This window comes from Labrus mixtus, chromosome 1, assembly GCF_963584025.1.
Source record: "Labrus mixtus chromosome 1, fLabMix1.1, whole genome shotgun sequence".
Taxonomy (NCBI): Eukaryota; Metazoa; Chordata; class Actinopteri; order Labriformes; family Labridae; genus Labrus; species Labrus mixtus.
Window position 1 is genome coordinate 24,836,695 of NC_083612.1, and position 18,944 is coordinate 24,855,638.

Consider the following 18,944-nt stretch of genomic DNA (forward strand, 5'->3'; position numbering starts at 1 on the left):
GGTGCATTTCGAGCCACATCCTTTACACCACGCTGGGTTAACATGAGGTCATCAGCTGCAATGAATCAGAGTCGCACATCAGGTGTTACACAGTCCGCTTCGTGAGCAAATGACAGAGAACAGAAATGTGAGTCAAGCTATAACAGAGACTTCACTCTAGCAGCTGTTTTAACAGTGCAGCAAATTAAAGCACAGCATGACTGGTCACCGGAAACTGTCAATATTGCGACAATATTGAATAAGGGGGTTTAAGTCGACCTCAGAAAATCAATATTCCCTCCACAGGCTTAGTGTCTCTCTCTTTTCACAACAAGATGTCGAGAGAGCTCCTAATAAATACAAATAATCCGCAAATTGAATAAATGTGGGCAAATGTACAAGATAAATATGTTTGATTTGGGTCTTAAAAATGACCGATATGCACGGCAGGCTTTCCCAGGATGCTAAAGGGTTTTAGTTCAGTAATTACTGAGGCTGATGGATGAGATAAGATGGGGCATAATCTGATTGGTACAGGCAGGAGGGCTCTGTGCAGGAGGAACACTTACCACCATCTTATTTTTGGACACCCAGCAGTCGGCAGGGAAGTCCTGCAACATGGGTACCAGGAACTGCAGGCAGCCGTCCCAGTGGCAGAGAAGCAGCATCATGCCGATCAGGTTGACAATCCTCACCATGGCGCTGGCAAGGTCATAAGTCATGTGGAAAATCTGAAGGGTGAGAGAGATGATAAAGACAAAAAAACAAATAGGTTAGGGAACACACTGGTGGTCAGATCCCTGAAATCTCTCTAGATTGCAAAGCACATACTTGCCGCCAAGAGACATTTGAATGACTTCTGGGTCTGTTCTTTGATCAAATCATGCACAGGGTTTGTGGTTTAGGAGTTCGACAACAATACAAACCTCAGCTTTTTACAGTGCACACAGATGAGCTTGTATGCAGATGTTGCTGTTTTGTGAACGGTCCACAGGGGACGGAGTGCAGACTGGGACCGAAGCTTTACCTGCTGATTTGCTCTTATCGCCAGCCACTCAGACAAAACACAATAATTGTACACAGGTAGAGGTGCCTGAGCTCACAGGGTTAGAGCGTTCACAGGCTGGGTTCGTTAATCCTAATGATAAATACACTCATAAGGCGCTCCAGGACTTGTGGGCTGGTGTAGATTTTAATGGCACCAACCATTCAAAGCCTCTTAATCCCATTGAAGACCGGGGTGTGCATCACTAACCACTTCACTCCTTATTAAAATCCACTGAGTGCCTTTTAAGAGCTTGCGACTGAGAGGGGATATTCCATCTTTGCTTTGTTGTTCATTAGCAGGTGATTATGAGGCGGAAGATGAAGGCATAAACATATTTGCCATCCAGATTTGAATCTTGGTGTTTGCTGTTTAAGCACTGGGTTTGTTTATTTTTCTGAATGCCAGTGTTTATACATGTATTTTTCCTTGCGTGTGTTAAGAACGAGGCTGGCAGGGACCAGGGTGGCGTCTGTGCAGGACAGTGTGGGTGCACCATCAAATCACATCAATTTAGCTCCATCAGCAGGCTACCATGAAGCCAGAGGGAAGTCCATAAAAATGTGCCCGAGCGAGGAGCGCAGCCAGGCTCTCTGAGAGTAGATGGAGACATCCCCACTCACGCAAACCATTCACTCTGAAACCCAATGTGCCTCTCTCCCACTCCGTCTCTTTCCTTCTTTCTGTGGGCTCTTGTTCAAAAATGTTTAGCCTCAGGCACTTTCACATCACCTAAGTTAAATCATTCGCCCAACTGCATCTTTTTTCTCCGTCAGCCCGCAAGATCCTTTAATTTTCTACACTTCTGTTCACAGCAGCACGCCAGATATGAGTTACGGTGTGCTTTCTAAGGAGTCAGTATTTTCCTTAAACACAGTGATAATAAATAAGTCATTTTATCTAATATGCAATGTTGAGTGATGTCAAATTTCCTGCTGGAGCAGTAATGGCATTCCATAACATTAGAGTGTTAAATTCACTCTGTGGCCAATGAATAAGTCATGAGGTTCCCCTTTCCATCTCCCACACTGAGCCTGATATATTTTTCATTCGTGAAATCTTTTTTTCAAGACAGGAAAGGGGAGCTTTATGAAACAGATGCTGCTTAAGAGCTATAAAAAAACTTGCTTAATCCAAATGACGCAATGGAGTTTACAACAAAGACATCAAGCTTACTAGATAGCAGTCTAATTTTAAAACATTAGAAAATGTTTTTTTTTTTAACTAGCATATTTAGATACTATGGCACAAGTAAAGTGTCTATATAAAATGTACCCTCATTCATCAGCCAGTTGATGCTGTGTATTTAAAGAAAGAGGATAAAAGTGTGTTGCTTTCTCCTAATGTATAATGCTGGGTGTACAATTTAAATGTTGTTACAGTTAGCTCACTTTGTGACTTAAATACATTTTAAACGAAAGCCTGTTAATAAAAAGGGAATTTACTGAGCCTGTGTGATGACATAGAAAATAAAAAAATAACTGGAGGCCACGAGGGAAGTAAGTCGTGACCATAAGATAAAAATTGCATGGACATGAGTCTTTAGTATCTGTGTAGCATGTGAGTGCTTGTGTTTAAGTTTCTATGTAGAGACAGTGGCAAATATGTTTATACTGTATGCGCGCATATTATGGGAGATGTAGTATTTTTATTTATGGGGTATAATGTCATGGTATCTCCGCAATCAATTTAAATCAAACTTTTTACATATTTGTTTAAGTATCACTTTGCGAGGGGTGCTGGTGGCGCAGTGGTTAGAGCGCGCGCCCCATGTATAGAGGCTGTAGACTTCCAAGCGGGTGACCCGAGTTTGAATCCGACCTGTGGCTCCTTTCCCGCATGTCATTCCCCAATCTCTGCCTTCTTGATTTCTGACTCTATCCACTGTCCTATCTCTCCAATATAGGCACAAAATGCCCAAAAATTATTCTTAAAAAAAAGAAAAAGTATCACTTTGCGATCACAATAGAATCAAAACTGATTTGTAAAAACATGTAACTCTTTGTGAGTTTGTGCACGTGTAAACCCTGAACATTTCGAGACATAACACACGATCTGCAAGTTTTGCTGTTTTATGCAATGTTCTATGGGTTGTCCTTGAACATGTAAATACTCTGAACACTATCAACCTCTACAGTGTAAGTGCATTTCTGAAGCAGGATAAATTCCTTTCAATATCTCTTGGTGCAGCCTGAATGTGTCATTACTGTTCAACAATAACTCCTGCTACATCCCTACTGTAGACGTGCCCTCAAAAGACCTCTGGCTCTTAAACACTGTGTGAAGAATAAAGCCTACGAGTACTGCCATGGGTAATTTCATGCAAATCTGCCGTTTGTAACCCAAACTGTACTGTCACTGGAGGAAGGTGATTCCTCTATCTCTATTTTCCAGCAGTAATCAATTCAAATACTCCCATCATGCCAAGGAGGAACAGACTTAACACTTAACAAAAATGTATTACAAAGACTGGGTCGGGTAAAAAGTAGATTATGAAAGGATGATAAATCAAACGACTGTGTTTCTCTATTTCCTTCTGTAAATTGGAAAAAACAGCCACATACAGCAGGATCGCTGTGATCTCTGTGATCTAATGAACAAACATGCATTATAGTACGAACCTACAGTATACACAAACTTAAATGTGAATACATGGACCGTTATTGCAGACGTTCCACAACATGGCGTGTTACATGAATTATGATTGATTACTGATCACTTTCACTAAATTGAAAGGGACACATCATGAGCCCGGCTGTATTAGGATCAGCAAAAACAAGAGAGCTTTGATGGATGAAGGCACTTAGACCTAACACAACAGATTTGTACGAGGTCCTGTTGTTACTCTCACTCCCCTCATTCGGTTTTACCATAAGGTAGGACAAGCTGAAACCGGCTTCCTTTTTTTAAAATCAAAAACATAGCCTAAATACAGCAAGCTAAGCTAAGTTGTGGTTTCATGAACACCACTAATGAAATTGCAGTGACATGGTTTTAGGCACCAAGAGACAGAAGACTTGTAAAGCCACTTTACAAGACAATTAAATACATAATAAATGTAGGGGTAATATACCTGCCACCAAAACACAGTTCCTTAATGAATACACCATTACTACAATCTTTTTTCCCCTGCTGAGTAGCACTGCTGTCAACTAAAGCAGCGTTTTTCACTGAAGGATCTTCCCCCAGGGACTAAGGGGTACCACGGCTATTCCAACACCCAGAGACAAGGGTCCAAGTGAAGTCCTGGAGCCTTTATTTGTACACTTTGGAAAAAATACATATTTTTAAAACTTAGCCCAGGTTTAGTTCAGACATCCAACAGTGTAACATTATATGTATTACAAATACAGATCAGAATGATATGTCTCCTTTATAGAAGTTCCTGCTACTTTTGGTAGAAACATGGCTTGTAAGCTACACTACAATCAGTTATTTTAAAGCGATAAAATACTAGAATATAATTGTAACACACATTGACTCCTTTCTTTACTACTACATCGCATTGAGGAATAGGCTCAAAAATACTTAAGGACATAATAAACTTATAAACAAGGACTGGTAAAGATGACAGGGGTCAAATACAGGGTTACACGCTAAAGTTATTAATTTGCATCCTTGTGTGCCAGCCATCAGGTCCAGAAAGAGGACTGGGTGGAGGCAGCTGCCTTGCCATCTCAAACAGATGGAGTAAGAAGAGTGCGATCCAGGTGAGAGAATAGATGCATGTGTGCCACAGTGCTGACGGTGGCTACCCCAGACACACTCGATGTAACAATATACAGAGACATCTGTTGTTTCTTGCTAGCGTTGCTGATGATGATGAATGTTTGGCGTGATGGTGTCTCAACACAACAAAACAAAAAAGTCCTCACTTACATTTTTTTTTTTTTAAATCAGCCACTTTGCTGACAAAACTTTAAACACATGGTTTCCCTACCTCAAATCTTTTTCTCTTTGATTATAGTTTCCCTGCTTTGCACCAATATCCTTTATATAAAAAATGAGTTTGATGTGCTTTAATTGGTTTTGAATAATGAATGTTATGATGAGCGGTAATTGTACAAGCTACATTTTGGCAGCAGTGTTTAAATAATCATGAACAGAGTGGACATGTCATTTTATCACACAGTTGTGATTGCAGAGCAATCCAGGCGTCATGAGAAGGGCAGCTCTCAAATTAAATACTTTATAACTGTGTTCAATGAGTCATTTAGCTATAATCATTTGAGTGGATTTCAATTAGAGGGAGTTCAGAACACATGCACAGTGAAGCTCTAGATTTAGGATGAAAGTAATAGTCATTTTAAAACCATCAGTCTTTTCTCTCCATGTTGTCCTGTATGTATTTTTTTTTTTTCATTATAAAGCATGACAATGGCCATATGCTTGCTTCTCCTGTGTCTGCGTGAGACATGATTACAGCATGATGATGAGTAATGAAGTTTATCAGCTAAATCAATCCATGCATGTCTCAGTGTTATTTTTAATCATCCAGGATGATGGCAGACTCTGGGAGCAGGCTGTGGGCAGGGGTTAGATTTCTCACTCTAAATGCCTCGACCAAAATGTCATGCTCATGCATGCTGTCATGGCGGACGAAGCGCACATAGAGAATGAGAAGTAGGCCTGGGAGTGGACCACTGGGAAAACCCTTCCATCATCCGTCTGAACAGGCCTGGAGGGCTCGGATCACAAAAACCACTTTCGCTCTGCTCCCTACCAAGATGCGCCATTGGGTTTCTGCAGGATTACACACTTTTATGTAATACTTTTTTAGGCAAGTGCACTGTGGGTATTGATATCACACAAAGCTTATTCAGAGTGTTGAGGACCTGTCACTTTGGCTGGCAAGCTTCATTGTGCACTAAATAATAGCCCATTAAATCTATTCTTCCTGCTTTGCTTATCTCTCAAAGACCAGTCCTTGGCCAAGGTAATGGGTCAGTGAGTGCGGAGCTGATTAGCTGATTTATCTTATTTAAATATTTCTGTAAAGATTTACTGGGTGGAAATGAAAGGCATCTTAGTTCGTCTCTGGACCCAAGAGGCAGCCACATGGCTAACTTCTGTTATAGCGCCTGAGGATTTTACTGACGGACCGTTTCGTTTCTCTCAAACTAAAGCACAAAGCCCCACTTGTGCAGACTGAGCCATAAAAACAAACCATGGTGCCAATATAAACAGAGACGTTCTGTAACAAATAGACAAATGCAGAGCTCATTACACCTTAAGCAATTGGCTAATATTCCTCACAATAAAATGTATTTGCTCCTCTTTGTTTTTGTCTGATCATTTCTCCTGTTTGAAGTCTTTGTATAGCAGTTTTGTTTTGACAAATTGATATGAAAAATCAAGCTGTCAAATATTAACATCATTATTTGAATTCCATAACCCATCATTAAATGCCTCGGCTCTCGTAAATTCAACTCCATGCATGCTAAAAGCAACGTTTACTGGGTCGGCCAGTCGAGACGGTTATGTTGTAGGCATCAGGCACGATAAGAGGAAGCCCTCAGAGCTTAGTCATTAGCGCACTGCCTTGAATCTGATTTAACAGGATGACTAATCTCATCCAAGTCACTGGTTCGTCAACAGGAGACAACTCCAATGAGGAGAATATCCGGTCACAGCCTTATTTTTATCCCGATGAAAAGTGACAAGAGGAAGCTGACAAGAGGGTGGGGTGGGGGGGCAGCGTAACGGCAGCTCCATGTGTGTGTGTATACTGTGTATGTATGTGTGTTTGTGTGTGTGTAATAGATATCTGCACACCATGCTGAACGTCATTTAGCATGAATGTGTTACCACTGGCAGAAAGCCACCACCACAAAAAACCTCCATGTTTGTAAACAACATTGTGTCAACACGCCGGTTGTAGAAACACCCTAATATCTGAAGTGTTCGGAGAGGAAATGGAATCAATCAGAGCTAATTCATGGCAGCTGTGATGAAAGGGACATGGGAGAAGTACCACCACAAGCTGCTGCAGGGTCACATTTTGAGTTTCGAATACAATGTCACTCCTTAAGTAGAACTGCTCATGTGAGACCCATCGATACAGTGTCATCATTTCTTTGTTGATGCATGGTACCAAAAGGAATCTGCAGGGTAAAGCTACAAAAGAAGAACGTACAAATGTCACAATTCATCATTTTGATGACTAGCAACGTTGCTCCTCTTCAAACTCAAATCCCTTGCGATGTCTTCTGGGAAACCCCACTGGAGCAGTTTGGGGGTGAAGCCTCAGACTCAAGGACACTTCAACAATTTGTGGTTGCGTGATATCATGTTATGGGCTTCAGGCTACTAGCACATTAAACTCTCTAATGACATGCAATTATAGTCCATGTCAACAAAGCTGGCATGCACACACTCACAGAACTGACATGCACAGTATAATGAAGTAAATATCTTACAATAATAATACAACCAATAGTTTACTATTTCTTAAAGCATACAGTATCAGAATCTGCTTTATTGGCCATGTACATAAACACAAGGGGTTGCAAATTAGCCACGGCAAGAGACCTGTATGCATGGCACCTACAGAACTTTATTTTTTACATATCAAATAAACAAATAAAAAATACAAGGACTTCTTCATGATTTGTGTCTATACTGTATATGATCTAATTCCTTGACCAAAGTGAATCATTTTTACAGGTGGTATATTTGGGGATCCTCTAAGGAGGCATCAGTCGATGCAAGCCCTTAATGTGTCTGAGAAATGTTGTTATATCACTAAGTGACTCTATGGCTGAGAAAATGCTACATGTAGAAGTTAGCTAACTCTCCCTGAAGGATTATGGAAGAGATTTATGACGTGTTGGACCAGACTACTGCTGTAGTGAAAGTTCAAGTCACACTCCGCAGCTTTTTAAAGTGAGGCATCATGATTGGATTACCTCCCCTATGACATGTTTCTATATGATCTGCATGGCAAGTGTGCTATGATTTCATTATTATTATTATTATTTTTTTTTAACTAGAAACCAAACAGAAATAAACCCAGAAATGAGAGAAAAACAACTAAAGATTTGAACTGTTATGTCCCTGCTTTGCATTGTTTTTTTCCATTTATTCGGTACACATGTTTGATTCTTTTGTCTTGTCCTGAATTCCTGAAAAGATTTTTTCACCGCAGCGGGAACATGAGAAAAGATTCTAATTTTAATATTTGTTCCCCACAGTATCACTCTGAGGCATTAAACCATGCAGTACAGTTCACTGGGCTGTATTCAACACTTCCCGAAAGAAGTGTCCTCTGCGTGACTTTTTACTGAGCTGAGGAGGAAATGAAACTCAAACAATAACAAACCAAATGAATTTGTGTGGGAGTCTATTTAAAGCTTGCAGATACTTGTGAAATATGAGTAAATTAAATCAGCAGTGCCCCTCGGGAGGACATGGGGACATCACAGGCCTGCAGCTTCTGACATGTCAGAGAGGCAGATCCTACCGCGCAGCATATTTAGAGTGGCAAGGAACACCAATGGTATGCAGTGATGGTAAAAATTTCACACGAATCCTGCCATGACATGCTGATAATGGCAGGGAAAATGGTTCATTACACTGAGTTCATCTACCGTCAAATTTCAAGGACAGGATAGTAAAAAAAAAAAAAGAATTAAAGTATAACCGCAGAAAGACTGTTTAGTTTTTGAAATTTCCTCCTCGGTTGAGCATGCAGGTGACTCGACCAAAGCTAGGTCAGTGTTACCAAAATATATTCAAATGGCGATGAGATGCACACACGTTTTCGGAAGTGTAGCTGTCAATAGGAAAAGTCAAAAAGTCATTCAGGTGGTGAGATCTCAGCGACAAGTTATTCTGCAGTGACGGATGACATTTCTGTGAGGTTGCATCTGGAGTACTCTGGCACTGAGGCAAAGCTGGCCTTTCACTCCGTCTGCCTAGCTAGCAATCATCAGCAAACCTTACACACACTCCTCAACACGCACACACCACCCACGCAGGCATAAAACATGTAAATGGCAGCTGCCTCCTTGAGTGTATTCTCCCTGTCCTTGTGCTATTGTCTTGCTGGGTTTTTTTTAGATACAATGCGCTAGTTCAGCAGACAATTCTGCTTGTTTTTTCTTTCTCTTTTTTATTTCCTTCAATCATTTTCCTCCTCTCTGCTCTCCTTCTCTGCTGCTTTATTGCACAGGCTGAACATGAGACAGCACATTGTCAGTGTGTCCACTCTATTCAAATGAAAGCAGGACTTTACTTCTTGTATCGCCTCCTTCATTTTGGACTCAGGAGTACAGCAGCAGGCATGCATAGAGGCACAGGGTGGCAGGGGGAGTCTCCCAAAGTGATTTCATTTGAACTTTTCCTCTCTTTGAAATGGCATCACAGAGGCCCGGCATGATTAATGTCACAACACTTATACACACTGTTCTACAAGGGTGCCAGCTGAATATTTGAAAACCCAAAAACTTTTCAGAACACCCGTGGGCAGGTCTGGGGTTGCTGTGGTTTGATTGCCAATCTGCTGCTGTTCAACCTTTCCAATTGTCCATGTTATACCATCCACTCAGGTGAACGCACCCACTGAGTGGCGTTTCATTTTGACAACGTTGAACAACCATGCTAACTAATGGATATCTATATACAGTGATGTTAAAATGTGAATGTGAAATAAGGAGGGAACAGTCACACTAAAAGAAAATTAAAATGTAGCTTTCATGTGATCCTAAGCGATCCATCATGCATCCAGCATGAAAAGAAAAACAAGCAAGTTATTGGTATTATCAAAATTGTTGAATGTCCTTCCAGATTATATGATAAAGTGTTATCTTCTCTTCTCATTAAATACTTAAACTCTCGATTCTGAGATTAAACTGGAAATATTAAATTGAACTCTGATAATAAGCTTAAATTCAAAAGGAACCAACATCTCTACAAGTGGGAATAATGTAACAATAGCATAAGAGCATTAAAATTCTTACCTAAATATTATTTTGAGTGGAATGTATCTGAACTCAAAATTCTGCGTGAAAAAACAACGTATTTTGACACAAGTTAAATACTGTGAGGACCAGTTATGTTTAATCTCTTGCACTGTTTCTGGGCCTGAATTTACTTAAACTTGATGCTTAGATTCATGACATCATCATCAGCGCTCAATGCGATTTAACATCTGTAATCTGACCTTGCTCACTGATTGAAAGTACTCTTCATAGAGACACTAAACCTTGGTTATTTTTAGGGGAGATACTTGGAATAATACAGCTGTTTATTAGAAAGCACCGACTCTCCATAAAGTAGTTCTGCTAGTGATTTTCTCTTATTTTGTCACTGACCGCCCAAAGCAAGCCTGACTGTCCCATGTTCCCCAAAGTGTCTTCATGTTGACTCCACACTAAGACTTCCGATGCTTCACTTTGCACATTTTACCTCTGAGACTGAACAACAAGATCCATCCAGCCAGAGCAATGGGACATTTTCCTAATTATTGCAGCAATTATAATCATGATTGTGTAGCAGCGATGCCTCTCTGGGCTCTGTGGTCCCACTGCTAGCTGGATGGGCACACAGAGTGTAAATGCTAATCAGTAGCCTGGCTTCTTCAACTTATTGGTGACTGGGCTACAGCAAAGGAGCCTCTTCACTCCTTTCAAGGGTGGATGTAATCAGAAGCAGCATCCACCTAGGGGACAGAGCTCTGCAAACATACTCAAGAGTATCTCCTCAGCATGGGAATACCATTTGGATATAACTGGTATAGGAAGTGAAGCCCCATGTGTTTGACAAGATTCATCTAATAATATGATTGTATGATTGTCACTCAAGTGTTTTCTCTGTCGCTGCTTCTCTGTCTTTTCCTCTCTGAGTGTTGACATCAAGGGGATCCAGTTTGCCAAGGACAACTTAAATTAGCGCTGATCATACACATCATACAGGAGAGTGGGAAGTATCAGCAGAGCAACACAAAAACAGTAAAAACAGTGGCATGCACTTTCCTACCTCTTCCCATTGATGGATGTAGCGAATGAGTCGAGAGAGACGCAGGAGTCGCAGCAAGCTGAGGATCTTGGTGAAGCGGACAATCCGCAAAGCTCGTGCCGTCTTGTAGAAATCTGAGTCAATCCGTGTCTCCACGATGAGGAAGATGTAGTCCACAGGGATCGAGGAGATGAAGTCCACCACAAACCAACTTCGCAAGTACTTGACCTTGATCTGTTGCGGATCCAGGATGATCTCCGTGTTGTCTTCCTTGACGATTCCCGTCCTGAAGTTGAGGACCAGGTCCATGAGGAAAAAGGTGTCAGAGACCACATTGAACACGATCCAGGGAGGTGTGTGCTCGTCTTTGAAGAATGTGATGCCAACAGGGATGATTATGAGGTTTCCCACCATCAGCAGCAGCATGGTCAAGTCCCAGTAAAACCTTGGGGAAAAATAGAAAGAAAGAGAAAGAATGCTATGGTCAGAATGTATGAATTATTTCTATTAGCAACTCTAAGGGCGCGGTCATACTGGCCATCTGTACCGTGCTGTACTCAAACACGATTGCCCCCCCGCTGCGCCATTCCCACGCAGGCCGGCATACTGGCCAGGACTAACCGTGCCTAAATGCACGATTACCTCTTGTACATAACATCGTAATACAACACATGCATGCTTTATGTTATTATGAAGCGTGCTCAGTTTACAAACAGTCCGCGTCTGCACATCAGAGAAAAACACAGAGCATGACAGCTACTTTACTGACTTTGCGGCTATTTTCAAGCCATTTTAATCAGACACAGCCATAAATAAATACATTTTATTTATAATTTGCGGACGGCCGCACATCGGAGAACAACACAGAGAACAGCTACTTTGTGGCTTATATTGTGCCATTTTAGTCAGATACAGCCATGAAACTCTGGATTTCTCCATAATGAAGGCTGTCAGGGTTGTGTACCCGTGTGCTTGTGCTCGTGCATGAAGTGTACTGTGCCGAAGCCAAGGAAGTGTACCGTGCCTGAGCATGATATGGAGCGGTCACACTGGCCAAACGAACTGGACTTTAGGGTTGAAGTGTGCTTGGGCACGGTACAGATGGCCAGTGTGACCGCGCCCTAACACTTGCAAAATCCTGCCTAGTTTATGGTTAAACTTATACTACTGTGTGCTTTGAAAAGTCTTTTAATAAAGTATTGTCACCAACTTGCTGCATTGAAAAACACGTTCCAAGACAGTTTCCAATATTTTAAATATGTTAAATGTTAATAAAACGGTCCATTTCCGATAACTCAAAATCTTATAAAAACCATCGCAAAGTGACCTACACTAACAATAATAAAGTCATTGGAAACATCAATAGAGCAATGACTTGTTTTCATCTGCACAGGGAGGCTTTTCTCACAGGAGACTTGGATAGGGCAGGGTAGGAAAAGTGTAAAAATGTTATAAAGTCGATGATGGCGAAATTCCAGTTGTAGGGACTTGGCTTCTAGACACTTTTAAAAAGCCATTTGAATTTTTGTCTAGTCCGAAAAAGTAAAATACAATGTTTACATGCATTCACATTGTTGAACTATTACTGAAGTGTGTTATATTCCTTTATTAGTCTAATAACCTATACTGTACTTACATAACCTTCCTAATGCCAGTGGATGCTTATCATTGAAGCTATTTGTGTTTGGACTGTATGTCACAGCTCAGCGGTCAATGAGAGTTAACGGTTAATTACTAACTGTACTGGGACCTTGTCCATCTTCCAGGCCTCAGAGTTTGGATATAAATTGCACCCTCTCCTGGCTCTGTAATTGAATTCAGATCAGTCCATTTGTGTGATGATGGGTGATATATCTTGGATGCTCCATAGATTGCACCATAAGCGAATTCTGCAATGTGCACTGCTTCAGTAAGCTTGGATGATTTAGCCACCCACCTTTAAATAGGCCACAAAGATCTATCTCTGTGCAGAACCAATTTCAAGAGCAGTGCTATTGGAAATAACGAAGAAAGGAAAGGGAATACATAACTATGTACCTATACAGGTTAGAGATTATTTTTAATGGCAATCCAGCTAGATTAAAGCAAGTAATTAATTACTTCTCGGTCACTTCCTTGTTGCAGCTGAGTTCTATAGATTTCATGTTGTGTTGAAGTAAATAACTTGTGGCATTACAAGGAACTGCTGGATCACACATCCTGATATAAAAAGACCTCTGGCCATGTCAAGTTGAGTGAAAATCTAGTTTTATTTTTGGTACATAGTGTCTGCCTTACAGGCCAAAAACATACTGATAAAAATAACCTGGCGCTCACCAGGTGTCTTCCACTTTTATCCTCATGAGATTTTCTAGAGACCCTAATTTTTTTCACACCCAGTGTTTTTGTTTGTTTCAACCAATGATGTACACTTTTTTTTATTTCATTGAGGGTAGTCAATTTTTCTCTTCAAAGTCCTATGCGCAAGGTTTGTGATAAAGCAGTAAAACATGCCTATTACCTTTCTACCTTGATATCCCGTTGATGCTGCTACACTAATATTTGTTCTGCATTGCAAGAAAAATAAACTTGTTATTTTTAAATAGCCCCGAACTTGGTCACAAATACATTTTTTTTTTCCCAGTGTGCAAGCATTGTTAGCTTTTCTTTTTTCTTTTGTGAGCATGACTAAACTCCATTAGTGATGCATTACAGAGGCAAAACAAGGGACATCAATAATGACCAGCACTGTGTTCTCCATGTTACGGTTTGTCACGGCTGCCTTTGGAAAGGAGAAGTATAATTCTCTCACAAATAAAACTGGACAGATTTTTCCTCTCTATAAATAAATAATGACTGTTAAAAACAGCTAAAACTACAAAGGTTGCTATGCAGCTCCCATTACATTAAACAAATGTCTGACACTTACACATGCGTACGTAAATAGACAGTACAAACATACATGTATCTCAGTTTCATGATTATTGCACACACAAACACACAGAAGAAATAGTGACAGTAATTGGATTTCTTCAAAGTAAAAGGGTATCTACTGTTCCAGCTTGTTGTCATGAGGAGTTATATTTAGACAGACCTTGCCACCACTGTGTTTGCTCATGTTGAGAGTGAAAGCCCAGGAGGAAAAGAAAAACTTCAAAGGAAAAAGGCAAACACAGGTAATGACATTTGTTTTTCATATAGCCATGTTTCCTTACATTACAAATGCCAGATATTCAGGGCATTTGTATGAGATCAACAGCTTACTGATAAGATGTAAGTGTGCTCGCAGCACTTGACAGGTCTACTAGAGATGAAATGAGAATTTATGTTTCTTTCACTAACTGAATCAACTTGTTTATGCTGTTGTTTGCATAAGCTACGATGACTCAACCATACATTCGGCTTCTTTTCACATTAAAGGACAATTCATGACCTTTCTTATTTTTGCAGCCTGTTCACTAAAAAGTATGATAAGAAAAAATAAACTATTTTCTGTTGCACACAATGGCATAATACATTTTGTTTTGGCCAATCTTGCAGGAAAACCATGGTATGCATAATTTTGTAGAAATCTCCTAAAGATGAGAAACTGGCATGAATGATGTCATCCCTGTGTTAAGGTGACATTAGTATTGATTGGTAACACAAAGGTAAGTTAAAACTTACACAGGACAGGGAACTAGGTGTATTTCTAAATATGAATCTAAATTGGCACTGATTAATCCGAAGGTAGCTGAAAGGTAGCTTTAGCTTCATTTAGCTTCCCCAGGCCTTCATCTAACTTGTAAAATGTAAACATGCTGAGTAAGCAACATTGCTCGACTTAATTAAAAGTGTTTTTTTATTGCGATATAATCTGTGCTGTGATTATTGTGAAGGCTTATATCGGGATAACGGTAAAATCACGATTAAATGTGCAGCCCAATTTTTTTGTATGCCCAAAATGACAATCTTTGCTTGACAGCATGGATAGTTTGCTAAGATCTTAAAACAAAGACCAGCAGTGGCTAATTTTGCAGGTATTTCATCATAAACCAAACAACTGTTGTAGACTTCACCTAATGCTGCAGACAAACATTCCCATCCTTTGAGCTAAGACGCATTCATGCAAAAATAAAAGATAAGCCTTACATGCTTGCCAAAGGTTGTATTCCTTATAAATAAAATCTGAAACCTTGCAGAAAAAACTCAGCCTGTAGTAAGATAAATGCTGTATGAAAGACAGCATGAGGAAACAGAGTGAAAGAAATAGAAAATTTGTGCCAGAGAAGAGACCATGAACATCTCAAGTTCAACGGGACAGAAAACCATTTAAGACCCCTGGACTTCTCTCTTGCAAAACAAATTTCTGTCTGCCACCTGTATAAGTAAGAGGCCGACTCACATTTAATAACACTTTTTTAAACGGTAAACTGAGAGCAGATTCTGCACACTGGTTGTAAAAACACATTTGAGAACATATCAAGTGAATGCAATACATGCTCTGACAGAAAAAAAGAGAAACCTGCCAAGGTCATTGAACCTTTCACTGTAATTGTAATTTTTGATTTTATTTGTCATACAAATTTAACTAGGAGTGAAAGGTCTCCTATGACCAATAAAGAAATAGACTTTTAAGAACATCCCAGAACAATTATAATTGTTATTGACTCATGCTGAATTTTGAATATCTGTGTTGGAATCCTCTACCGTGTTTGTTGCTTTCTGTAAGTGAAGCCTGTGAATGTGTGCATTTTAAATGTACGTGTGAGCGTGTCTGTGTGTGTGTGTGTGTGTATGTGTGTGGAGGCATGCATGCATGTGTGCGTGCATGTGTAAGGCATATGTTCATGATATCTCCTTTTCACTTGTGGTTACCTTGCCTTTGCCTCCTAATGGAGGTCAGGCCACCTAAACATAGCAGGGATCCATTAAATGTAGCTCTAGCGAAAGTTCAGACAGGAAGACTATATTTTGCACACTCGTTTTATTGTTTATTCTCATACCATGTCAAATCACTCCTCCACGCATGCTCACTCATTACTTCTCGTAACCATCACCTGGTCACATCTATCCAATAACACTGCTCCACTCCCTCATTGTTAGCCTATCACATTGCTGCTGTCTCTTTTAAAAAATGGCTTTCTCTTCCACTAGTTCATTCATGCCATCGTTACAAAATGCAGCAACCCAGCAGTGGTAAAAGTTAGGTTAAAAAAAATGAAAATGCTCCTTCATTTACCTTTTTAAAACTAATTTTGAATATGTAAATTGACTTGGATTTGGTTGTAACAGAAAGGCTTAAATATAGACTTGAGACAAAGAGGTTTGTAGGAATTAAATCCAATCAAAACATTTTTTTACAAAAATTTACAAACTCTGGAAAAACGTATCCTGCATGTGTCTTTCTTTGTCTCATTATTTGATCAAAGTTGGAGGGAAGTAAACTGCGGCTTACAGAATAGAAGACATGCGTAGCAGTTCGCCAATCTGACAGTGAAAGAAACTCCCACCTTACATCATGTTAGTGCTGGGATTACAATGTACTGATGAAGGGAGCCATGACATTTTGTTGTCTGTAGGTCCAGAGCAGCAGCCCACTCTGCTCCCTGGTGGGATGACCAGGGACAACGGGAACATGTTGTCACCCTCAGAGTGCATCTGACTACATGATAAGCCTCTCTCTTTCTCCTCACCCTGCCAGCTAGGCTACCTGAAAGGCAACGTGAGAGCCACCACAAGCAGCCCGAGATGGACACACTCACTTTTCAGAGTATCTTATATTTAAAATGGAGAGGCACAGAATAAATAAGAAAGGAGTGAAAATTGTCTTGTCTATACAGAGACCTTGTGTACATTCCCCCTGTGGAGACTCCTATCAGTTGGCTATCATGCTGGAGGAGTGTAAGAATAACAGGCAAGCAGATCATCTGTCATGTCAGGTACAGGAGGCAGACAGTGTCTGCCTTTATTCTGTATCACACTGACTGAATGGGAACAGCAGAGGAGCAGTGGGTGATCACAGACTACTCTACCGCGAGGTCACCGGCCAACACAGTAATGTGATTTTGGCTAATTACATGATTGAAATTGATCTGCTTTTGCATGAAAAAGCAGCACCCCCTTCTGAATTATTAATTTGTGTGTTTGTTTGTGGTTGTGAGGGTGTGGGTGTGTGATAGTCTGTGTGTGTATGTGTGTGTGTGTGTGTGTGTGTGTGTGTGTGTGTGTGTGTGTGTGTGTGTGTGGGGCTGTGTGATGATTTGGTTTAAAGTGATCCTACTCAGAGGTACTGCCTCATATATGCCTTAGAATATTCTGCATCAAACTAATTTTCTCTCCCGTCTCCCGTCGGTCTAATATCAAGTACCCGTCGGTCTAATATCAAGTACAGATGACATAGAAATACAGTTTTATTTTACAGTTTGTAAAGCCAATTGTATGAAACTGATTGAACAGCACGGTGAATAGTACAAACAGCCATGACTAAAAAACAATATTTAAGGTTAGGGGTGTGATATTAAAACGTGACAATATTTCTTGTCGGGGGGAAAACTGTCTTTCCATTCCAGTATATAGACGCAGAGGCAGAGCAGCAGCCATCATGACGAAGTCTGATATTGAACTAAAAGTGACCATAGAAGAAGCCCTCGTCACTTGTAAATTGTTTTCTTAAAAATAGTGTTAAATTATCGTCTCGTCTCTTCTCCCTAACACAAATACCGTGTATCATCTAGTCTCATTAGCTGAGTGTACCGTCACATCCCTATGAATATAAGATAAGATAAACCTCTATTCGTCCCGTAATGGAGAAATGTATAGTGTTACTGTAGCAAAGAGCAAGGACGACCAAAACAGGTGCACACAATTAAGTAAATAATTGTTGAGGAGCCAAAACAGAGCTGCAGTCTGAACATTCAGTTAAACAGAAAGAAACACTATCATGCACACAGTCACATAAAGTTGAACATGTTATTGCACCAGGTAAGTTCTGAATATTATTGCTCACAGTATCATTCGGAGGATATTATGATATGGTATTGAAATATGATAATAAAGATAATTGAAGGTTAATCACATTGATTGATCATATTTATCTGATAACTGGTGGTAAAATGTGCTAACAGGAGTTCTTAATCTCCAACTGTGTGTCTTTCTTTAATTTAGAGGTGTTTAGTATTGTATTTGGACTTTTTTCTCTTTTTAGCTGAATTGGAGCTTAATATAAGAATAAACCACTCAGTATCTCAGACACCACCCTTGTATCTCATTTTAAGTTAAACCTGAATGTAGTGTAGGAGGCACAGAATCTAAATCTATGCTTCAGGTGATTTAGCTGCTACTCAGGTTATAATACAATTGAAATGCATGTTATTTTATGTATGATGTTTAATAGACATTTTCAGAGCCAGATTGATGGTAGGTAATTTTTTAATTGCATGATAACACTGGATATGCTATCATGAAATTATATTTGTATTTAGCTACAAAACCCTGCAGTAGCATTTATTCTAACTGAACCACTTTTACATGGAAATTTGCCTCAAGTAATAAGTGACAGAAAAACAGTGTCATTGACACTTTTGAATGAATGGAGGAGGCTTGAATGAAAATTAAACATAGCCTGCTCTGGTTAGGGAAAAAATAGCAGTTCATTTTACATAAGCTACACACACGCCACAGGGAGAGCAATCCATGATAAAGCCTGTCACACTTAACTGGAGAACAGCCTCTCTTTAGCACCAACGACAATCAAAAACCTCATGTGACTTGCCCACAAAAGAGAAGCCCATTGTGTTTAAAGAGCACAGTTAAGAAACACAGCAAGATGCAAGTGTCGTCAAGAAAAAAAAACAGGTTAAAAGGGTTAATCCTATTTTTGTTGTCACCCGCTCCAATGAACTGTCATAACGGCGTTGTCTTTGCTGAGCACAGCCAGCAGGCACACTGCAAGCACATCACTGACACTGGGGCTCTGCAGTTGCAGGTGGCTATATTTAGGTGA

At 40.1% G+C, this 18,944-nt stretch overlaps 1 protein-coding gene across 1 annotated transcript in view; it reads right to left on the bottom strand.

Moving 5' to 3' along the window:
* hcn4 (hyperpolarization activated cyclic nucleotide-gated potassium channel 4) overlaps positions 1-18,944 on the bottom strand; it is a 66,604-nt gene that overhangs the window by 35,231 nt on the left and 12,429 nt on the right. The window contains exons 3-4 of the mRNA XM_061039339.1: positions 11,003-11,426; positions 549-710 (exon numbers count right to left, since the gene is read on the bottom strand). Coding sequence (XP_060895322.1) covers positions 549-710; positions 11,003-11,426 — 586 coding nt within the window. The remainder of the gene's footprint in view (positions 1-548; positions 711-11,002; positions 11,427-18,944) is intronic.